The 10,322-nt window shown below is 35.9% G+C and overlaps 1 protein-coding gene across 1 annotated transcript in view; it reads left to right on the plus strand.

Moving 5' to 3' along the window:
* The window catches only part of DNAJC10 (DnaJ heat shock protein family (Hsp40) member C10), a gene marked incomplete in the record, with an annotated part of 24,506 nt that overhangs the window by 6,335 nt on the left and 7,849 nt on the right, over window positions 1–10,322 (plus strand). The window contains 14 exon segments of the mRNA XM_072418421.1: window positions 682–732; window positions 2,198–2,280; window positions 2,368–2,499; window positions 4,264–4,357; window positions 4,878–4,955; window positions 5,565–5,608; window positions 5,752–5,889; window positions 7,318–7,407; window positions 7,776–7,889; window positions 7,994–8,108; window positions 8,669–8,796; window positions 8,968–9,084; window positions 9,985–10,086; window positions 10,303–10,322. Of these exon segments, the coding sequence (XP_072274522.1) occupies window positions 682–732; window positions 2,198–2,280; window positions 2,368–2,499; window positions 4,264–4,357; window positions 4,878–4,955; window positions 5,565–5,608; window positions 5,752–5,889; window positions 7,318–7,407; window positions 7,776–7,889; window positions 7,994–8,108; window positions 8,669–8,796; window positions 8,968–9,084; window positions 9,985–10,086; window positions 10,303–10,322 (1,306 nt within the window).

Raw genomic sequence — 10,322 nt, forward strand, 5'->3', positions numbered from 1 at the left:
TTTTTTTTTTTTGTTTTTTGATATAATATATTTTTATATTTAAATTATTTAATTCAGTATGTGATATTTCTTGATGACTTTAAATATATATATTTGAAAAATGTTATTTCTAGAACACATCCAGACAGTGTGTGACATTCTTTTGCTATGGTTTTTATCCTGTCACTTGCTACTGTAAAATCCCTCACTGCACCTCCCTATCTGACCTGCTAAAACACAGCAGACATCAGTGCTCAACACAGAAATTTTTTTAAGCCGGGTGCAAGAATTTGTAGGTGGGTGGCAGCACCTGTATCGTGACCAAACTCTTCAGTAACCACCCAAAAACCGTCGGGTGGGTGCTAAAAAATGCCAGGTGGTGCATCCAGCTAAAAGGGCCTGGGGAGAACCCTGGACATAGCAATCGCTTTGGTTGTGAAGACTGAGGAAATGCTTTTCTTGTCTGCAGCAGACTGATTATATCATCCTTCAAGTATGCTCCTCTCATGCAGACATTGAGAGACGGACTCCTGACTGGTGCTTATTGTTTGCCTTTTAATTTAAGGTGTTTCAGCAAATATACAGTATTTGTATTTCATATTAGGACTTTATTCTTATTTACTCATGAAGCTGCATATAGATCCACATTCATATTATCACATTTTATTACTGATTCAATTGAGTTGTGCTATTCTTTTTCAGGTATTTATGATGATGACCCTGAAATTGTTACATTGGATAGAAGAGACTTTGGTAAATAAATCTTCATTTTCTTCTCTGTAAGATATCCACATCAATGTCTATAAAATGTTGTCTGCAAGCACAATGTTATTGGGACTTGGCATATAGGTAGAATAGAGGTGTCACTGTGTGACAATAGTCTCCACTCTAGTTTTCATTTCAAATAAAGAACTGAATGGGTTACACTGAGTAAAATATATCTGTCTGCACCTAAAGTAATCTATTCATCAGGGGCACAATCTATGATAGGACATCCTTCCTGCCTCCCACAAGCGTACACTTGTATGAATAAAGTACCAATGGATAATAATCTAAGGGCTTATGAATAGTCCTGACTAAGGACATCTGTCTCTGATAGAAATTTATTTACGAGAGACGTCACCATATTGAACCATCATTCCCCAATCGGTACTATATAATTAATTTGAGTCACTTTTCACCTTCCTGGAGACTTTCTGCTCGGTCCTCATACATTTCATAGTGTCACTTTTCCTACTACAATAGATTGTTTTTCATTGCTTGCTTTGCATTGTTCAAACAGAAGTTAAAAATTTAGCAGGAATAGAACACAGTACTCATAAATGAGCTGAAGTTAGCTTTTACCAAACAAACTGAATAGCAGTGTTGCATGCTTGTAGACTTCACTATGCTTCTGTGTGTCTTTGAGAACCCTGATCTTTACTATCTGAAATTGTTTAAATACAATGGAATTGATAGTATAACTACATACACAAGTCACTGATACTGTCGAAAGAGCCGTGTAATGCCACTTTGACATACAGTGAAATATCAGTCAGCTATCTTGGGTTTTTTTCCCCAACATATTTAGGTTTCTGTCAACAAATTAGTCAAAAGATGGATATTGTGCTTTATTTGCTCATTACCTGAGGGCTGTGGCCGTCTACAAACATCTCTGACCAGCTTCTGTTAATACTGTTTGCTATTGCAAAGCTTTGCAAGCTTCTATTGCATTTTTCCCCTTCTCTCCCCACTGACAGAAACATGTATACCAAGTTCTTTACACAAAAGCGGTATTCTAAAACTCGCCACCCACTGCAGTCCAAACTCTTTTTGCTCCACCATAACTACTATGTAGTGTAAGGTCCTGTCTGTTTGCATCCAAATTGATTGGATTGACGTGTACTTATAATATCTAGTATTGGTGAATCTAAATTTGATTGTATGAAGATTATATGGTCAGAATGTAACATACATATTGAGTTTATGGATTGGCAGATCATATCTGACTAGGCACAGTACACACAAGGTACACACAGTAATTTTTCACTCAATTTACCAACCGGATTAGTCGTTGCTTGATCAGATGTCTACAAACACCATTGATGTGTACAAAATTCTGCCCTTTCAGTTGCAGGTGACTGAAAATACCAAATTCAGTTTTCATCTTTACTGTTCACACATTTAATACATCCTCTGCCGAAAGATGGATTCCTTTAAAAGTTTTTTCCCTCTACAGATGGAGCCATTAACTCTGGAGAACTATGGTTTATTAATTTCTATTCACCCCGCTGTTCCCATTGCCACGATCTTGCTCCTACAGTAAGTCATGCTTTATAGAACTGGTTCTATTGACAGGTTCTGCTTTTGTTGTGCAATGTTTATTACAAGTGTTCTTTTTCCACATAGTGGAGAGACTTTGCCAAAGAGATGGACGGCCTTATTCGCATTGGAGCAGTAAACTGTGGTGATAATCGCATGCTTTGCAGAAGCCGAGGAATTAATAGTTATCCAAGCCTCTATATTTTCAAAGCTGGAATGGTACGTTTTTTTGCTTCTGAACTTATTGGTACTGCAGTAAACACATTCTACAAGTGAACCAGTTTTGTTGCTAAAAGCATAGTCCCTTGTAGGTTGCATAAAAAAATAGATTTTTGTTTCCCAATGTTTTCAGATCAATTCCTGTATAAGAGTCTCTGTGTTTATTATAACCACCTCAGAAAATTTGGGTGTTATGAGGAAGAAGGCTGTGGTGTTTGCATTCTTTTAGATGTACGTATTCCTTAGGGATCATCTCGCCAACAATGAACAATAGCTACTTCTCCTCATTGCAACAGTTAGGACTCCACAGTTCAGCTGCTGCTGCATGCCTGCAAGTCCTGCACTTTCATCTGCAGTGTCTCCTGTCCTTCCTCTATCTTTCAGCCTTCATTCCACTATCTGCCACCAACATTTACCCATGACCACAGACAAATGAACCCAGAACCAGATTGAAATAATGGCGGTAGCACATTATGTCCCTTACCTTTCTATTCTGTGACCAGGACAATTTGTATATATGTGGGTGAGGGTGTATAGTCATGAGAAAAAGAGAGTGCACCCTCTTTTGTTATCTGGGCCTTAGCAGGTCCTAAAATTAGGGAAATCCAACCTCAGGTGAACAACAGCACATGACATTACACCATGTCATTCTACAGTGAGAAAGATTATTCACAAGTGGAATACATTCAAGACAATTTTCCCAGGACTGGACATCCCAACAAATTCATCCTAATGCCAGACCATAACAAACTACAAGACTTTTGGACAGATGAGATTAAAATGTAGATGTGTGACCATAATGCTAAGCACAGCATATCAGGAGAAAACCCCTCATACCAGCTGTCAAGAGTGGTGGTATAGAGGTGAAGATTTGGGCTTGTTATACAGCCACATAACCTGGGCACATTGTTATACAGCCACATAACCTGCAGTCATTGAGTCGACCATAAAGTCCTTTATGTGTATACTAAAGTATTCTAGAGTCAAATGTGCTTTTATAGGTGTAAAAGCTAAAGCTTGACGACAGGTTGGGTCATGCAACACCACAATGATCCCCAGAACAACAGTAATTTTACAACAGAATGGCTGAAAAAGAAAAAATTTAAAGTATTGCAATTGCACCCAAAAAGTTCAGATCTCAACCTGATCCTAAGTTAACTGTGCATAAACAAAACTCTGCAAACCACAGTGAACTGAAGAAATGTAAAGAAAAGTGAACCAGAATGTCTCCACAGTCATGTAAGAGACTGATAAAGTCATGCAGGAAATGATTACTTCAAGTTCTGCTGCTAAAGGTTGTTGTATAAGCTATTGAATCACCAGGTGTATTTAGTGTTTCGCACAATGTTTCTCAATTTTGCCTTCATTTGTGTTAAATAAATAATATGATGGAATCTGCTGTGTGCCATTTTACACCTGAGGTTAGGTTTAAAAAATTTTAGAACCTGCTAAAGACCAGATAAGATGTTCCTATACACACAACTTTAGTTGAAATAGGGTGTACTTTCTTATAATTGTGTATATACACACACCCACATATATACAAGCTTGTTACACAACAGAAAGGGAAACATATTCATATATACAGACTGTATATATAGTGAAACTTGGGGAAATCTGGTTGCCTAACTGAGTTGAAGTAGTAGTACGAACAACTCCATTTTGAATTCCTACATACAATGCTGAGGAAAACAAGATTCCTTGATTTTTATCTTGCAGACACCCATATAGTTATGTGTATATTTTTTTTTTTTTCATTTACAGAATCCAGTGAAATTCAATGGTGATCGATTGACCAATAATTTGATTAATTTTGCAATGAAATTTGTTTCCAGTTCTGTAACAGAGTTGTGGGCAGGTAAGGAAATGATAAACACCAGTATTAAAGATTAGTACATTGTTTACAAGCATTTCTTTGCCTTCACTTTCTTATGTAAAGATTTCTATACATAAGTTTATATATGGATAATGTCAAGGCAGATTGTGTTACAGTTAAATAAATACATAACTGAATTTAAAAGGTGGTCTTAATTGTGTTAGTAACTCAATATTTCCATATCAATGTAATATCAGGTTGATCTTTTAAAAACGCGTTTTGAAAAAGAAAAAAGTTTAACCTATTGGAGACATGCACAATGACAAATTATTAAAAGTTGTAAAAGTGCCTCAAGTCATTGTTTAAACAATATACATGTGATGTTTGTTACACTTGCTCCAGATGGTTGCATGGGACGTTAGGTATAGGACAGTGGTTGTCTGAATCATAATCTACTTATTCAGAAACTTTTTTTTTTTCTTACATAACACACTTGTTCATTTAGCGGTTATATTGTCCCATTGCATTTAATTTATATTGAATATTTTCTTTATTCCCTTAGGAAATTTCAGAAGCTCACTTGAAAACTCATTTGCCTCAGATGTCGGTTGGCTCATTACATTCTGTGCTGATAGCGGAGGTAATCTTATCTGCACCATTCGCATGCATGTAGTAATAGACCTGGGTTTCCTGTTCCTCAGCCTGTAACATCTGATATCATTGCACTTTGTGCTTTTGCTCAGGACCCATGTTTTGGTCACAGTACAGTTCCTCTGAAAGTTTCACTTGTTGATTACAGGTTTTGCAATTACCTGAATTTCTAATTTATAGAAGCCTATACTGGCTGAAAAATCAATGTCACTGATGTTCACTCTTCATCTGAAAATACTATTTATCTTCATTTCATGCTTAACCACAGCTTCAGTACTTTGTTACTAACCCGAGTCAAGCATGCAGACCAGGAGTTTGCTTTTCCTTGTGACTTTACTTCGGCAACTAGTTCTGGGTCTGTAACCGAGCCCACATGCATTTTTCTTTCTCAATGCAGTTAAAGTTTATAAATATAAAGTCTCTTCTTCCAAAGGAGGAAATCTGTTCAGTCAGTTCATTTTTCAATATGTAGAAAAAAAGATGAAAGTAGGGTAGAGTCATCTTGTTTGTTTTGCATATCTTGATACTTGAATCCATCACATTCCTATTCACTGTTACACAACTCTTACCTTAACCTCCCCTTTTTTCTTAATTTCAGATTGCTTGTCTTCCCAAACTCGTCTGAAGCTGGCAGGGATGCTTGTAAGTATTTTGGTTTGTGACATTTCATGAGTATGATGCCTTAATATATTCCCCTTGTTGAAATGTGTTATATAAACCTTATTTATGCCACAATTCTGTTTCATGTATCTTGTTTTAAAATCTTGTATCTTTCTGTGATTTAGGATGGACTGGTCAGTGTGGGTTGGATGGATTGTTCTGTTCAAGCCGATCTCTGTGAAAATTTAGAAATCACAACTAGCACTACAGCTTATTTCCCTCCTGGAGCCACTCTATCCAACAAAAATAAAGAAAACGTTTTGGTAATGTTTTGTTTCTTCAGTGTTTGCTGGGGGGGTCATTAAAAATATTTAATTAGTGCCATTTCTTCTGTGTACTACTAATGGGATGTTTGGTACCATTTTGAATACTTTCAATAGATGGCAATCTTTGGGATTGTTGTGTAGACCTGTATAATGGAAGTATGTAAAAGAGTAGGGGTTTAGTGTTGGAGTGACAAAGGTTACATATCGAGTGATCAGTGAAGGAAGAAAAAACTTCCAAATTTAGGAATTCCCCATCAAGCAGGTAAATATTGCAGAAGGTTACAGACAATGTCCTTTCAGTAATAATTCCTCCTACCTACCTGATTACTTCTGGTATCTGTCAAAAAATGGAACCGCACACGCAGCTTTAGTTTTGGTTGTCGGCATAGCAAAGAGTCCTGGCTTCGCCTAGAAATGAACGCCTCTGCATAGGAGTTATGATGTCCCAGTCCAGCTAATTAAGCCGGATGAAAATCATCCACAGGAAGAGAAGCTCCCAGAAATGATTTTTCTTTTCTGATTTTGTTAGCCTAAAAAATGAGAAAATAAGTGTAGCCACCACATCCTAGAACTCATATGCTTCAATATGGTATTTTCAATATAAATGAATAGAGAAAAAAGAAATAGGTTTGAGGCTTATAGGTTTTTCATGCAAAAAGTGAAGTGTATTGGTTGATTCAGTACATAAGTCATCAAATGCACATAAACATATATTGTTTTCGTCTCTGTCCTGTTATTAATTCACAGCTCAGAGTAGTTATACATACTATATAGTATAGATTTGTCATAAATTATTACATATAACCATAAAACTATTCAAAAGGCTGTGCCGTGGCATGCAGTGATCCAACGCGTTTCACCGCGAAGGGCTTCCTCAGGGATAGATAGTGGTGTGTGCTTATCGGTCTGTCGTGTATAGAGATGTAATAGGTCAGGGGTGGCATAACAAAAAAGCATTTTCACAAAATAACAGATAAATGCATCATAAATTAAGTACAGTTGTAACATGATATACAGGCATACTCAGGACATAAAATATTTGCATGAAAAACCTATGAGCCTGAAACCTCTTTCTTTCCTCTCTATTCGTTTAAACTTAACTACCATATAGAGGTGGCTCAACATATTAACACATTCATATAGTGAGGAGGAGTAAAACCCTTTCTATACAAATGTTATTTTTTGAGCTTCACTGTAAGGATTTCATTGTGGTTTGTGTGTGTTAAACTTTTTAATACTTTCCTATGTATTCAATAAAAGTTTTGCCACTCTCCAAGCTAAAGTCTATTAGATAAATTTAGGCATGCAGTAACAATATATTATTGCCTATCAAATAATTTTATTAATAATAATTAATTATTTATAATTTTTAATTTTTTTAATAAATGTTGACATTTTTATTTTATTTTTTATTTTTTTTTTTAGTTCCTCAGCTCATTAGATACAAAAGAAATCTACAAGGAAGTGATGGAGAACCTTCCAGACTTGGAAATGCTTTCCCCAGATTCCATAAAGGTAAAAAGGGGGCTGTGTAGCTGCTACAACTAATAGCTTCTTGGCCTTAGCGTTATACAACCAACTTTTGGAAAGCCATACATATGGCCAGTCACCATGATTTTATACTCCTGAAGCTTTGATTGGTAATATCTGAGCTGCTTATTAATCCTGTTTAGAGCTACAAGAGGGAAAGTTATAGGTCTGTAGCACTTTACATAGTCGTCCATTTGGGGTATGGTAATTGGTTTCTTTTTATGGCCAACCCCCAGTGTTAAAAATATTTTTTGCTTGTCTGTCATTCCATTAAACATTTTTTTTAAAGTGAGTATTGTCTTTGTATGTGACCAAATCTTGATGAGAGTTAATATTTTCCCCTTTTTCCTAAGGACAAGTTAACTTATCACCGCTGGCTTGTGTTGTTCAGCTATGGGAGGGATGCACAGTTATACCAGCCTGAATTTAAGAAGCTTAGAATTTTACTTCGTGGTGACCATGTTCAGGTAAATAACACACAAGCATGTATACATGTATTCTCTGCTAATAGTTGTGACTTATTGTGTGTAAAATGGATTTATGCTGTTCTTTTTTTTTTTTCTGCCTAAAGGTGGGAAGATTTGACTGCCAGTCCAGCCCATCAACCTGCCAGTCTTTATATATTAACAAGCCTTCTGTAGTTGCATTTAAGGGGAAAGGAATCAATGATTATGAATTTCACCATGGTAAGACACTAGGGTAATAAGTTATCATATTAGAATTTACAGTCACTAGGGATCAGACTTCACCAAATTTCTGTCATTTCTGAGTGCCTTTTAGGAAAGTTAGTTGATTTGTAATCCAATTGTTCCAATGTCCTAGTACTCTTGAGATCAATTGTCTGAAACAAGTATGCAAGTCATAGCAACCCAAAATAATAATATCACAAACCGCCAAGCTGCCAGCATCTCTCAGAAGGTTAGCAATGGCAGCATTCTTACTTCTGTGTGCAGGGTTCCTTTCAGCTAAAGAAGACTTAACAGAAATAGGTGAACACTCTAATACCATGTATGCCACACTACTATAAAAAAAAAATGTTCTATATTGATTGTGTTTCTAAAGCAAACCTGTTATTTGCCTGAGCATTGGAGTATAGGTTGGTTTTTAAGAAATGAATATATTCTTCTTTTGATATAAATCATTTACATAGCACTATAGGACAGTATTTTGAAAATATATCATTTATTCTTTGTTGTAATTAATGTTGAAGCATTGTAAGCTACAATTTTCCAATTTATTTTCCCAGGTAAAATAAACATTTATGATTTAGTTGCCTTCACTAAGGAGAGTGTGAATTCTCATGTTATTACTCTCGGACCTCAGAACTTTCCTGAGAATGACAGACAGCCATGGCTGGTGGACTTCTTTGCACCTGTAAGTGAAAGTATTCTTTAGATTGCTCTGTTTCTAAGGATGATCAGAGTGCATGGATTTTCTTAATGGACAGTACTCCTGCTTTACTTATTTGCTTTTTTTTTTATTGTAAATACTATTTTGCGTTGTATGTATGTGCAGACACTTACAGTGTGTTCTATCTACATTTAGTGGTGTCCTCCGTGCAAAGCCTTACTGCCAGAATTAAGAAAAGCCTCCAAAAAAATGTTTTCCCATGTCAGATTTGGAACACTTGACTGTACGATCCATGAAGGCCTATGTAATACGGTGCGTATCGAGTCTTTTCCAAAAGTTGCATGCTGAGAATCATTGTGTATACTTGTAATACAGTTGTATTTTAAAGCCACTTTTTTTATGGCATTTGAGTGCATCTCTGCTTATGCTAAGAAATAACTAATGCTCTCTCGATAACAAAACAGCCATGTATGGCCAGCCTAAATATTGGTTGATGTAATATACAGTATATGACCCGTTCACTTAAGGTCAATGAAATTTTGGTGTATAAAAAGTATCCTACCGATGGACAGGCACCCTATTGACTGTGGACACTCACATAAATCTCTTCGCACCAATTTATGTTGTTTTGTTTGTCAGTGACCGATATGCCTGTCGCTTCTTTTTCAGGGGTCACAGGGTAAAAAGTGAGAGCAAGTCAGTTCATAGACATCAATGAGAACCTACCACAGGATCCAACTCTTCACCATTTTATTTAAAACTAGGGAAAATACTTGCAGCTGGATTGGGTCTTTAATACCCATGTTTAGAGAAAGATAGTTCTGTAGCATTATGTCAACTTGTACTATGTAGCCTTGTTCCATTTATAAAATCTCATGATAAACCACACCTTATTCAATCACTACATGACAGTGTGCAATGAGAGAGACTCAAGCACATTATAATTTGTATTTATTTGGTTTTAAGTTTGTCAACATTCCAGCTCTGTAAACAGATCACATATTTTAAGCGATAATAAACCATTGTATACTGGGTAATACCAGAAAAGGTTCATTCATGAACATTTGGTTAAAACTAAGTGATTGTATCTTTTTCTAAGCCCTTCATGAGGTGGCAAATGACACAGTAATGTTTTAGGATAATTTTCAATGTTGCATGACAGGTCTTCTGTAAAAATAATCGCTTGTTTTTTTTTTTTTCTTTCTCAAACAGTATAACATTAGAGCTTATCCTACCACTGTCATTTTCAACCAATCTGATATTCATGAGTATGGGGGACATCATAGTGCCGAGGATATATTGGAATTCATTGAGGTACTATGCACATTACAATAAATTATACAACTTCTATGTTCCGATTACTGTCCTGTGAATGTTGTTTTTCTGTGTTTGTGTTGTAAAACACGTTGACATTATGTTTGTAGATAGATACAGTTTTCTGTATTGCCAACTGTCCTTCCTTATTGTCAGATCACTGTCAGTTCTCATCATATGCCAATGTTATTATTTGATTTAATTTTCTGGTTTTAGGATCTCCGTCATCCTTCAGT

The sequence above is a fragment of the Pyxicephalus adspersus genome, chromosome 7 (assembly GCF_032062135.1).
Source record: "Pyxicephalus adspersus chromosome 7, UCB_Pads_2.0, whole genome shotgun sequence".
Lineage (NCBI taxonomy): Eukaryota > Metazoa > Chordata > Amphibia > Anura > Pyxicephalidae > Pyxicephalus > Pyxicephalus adspersus.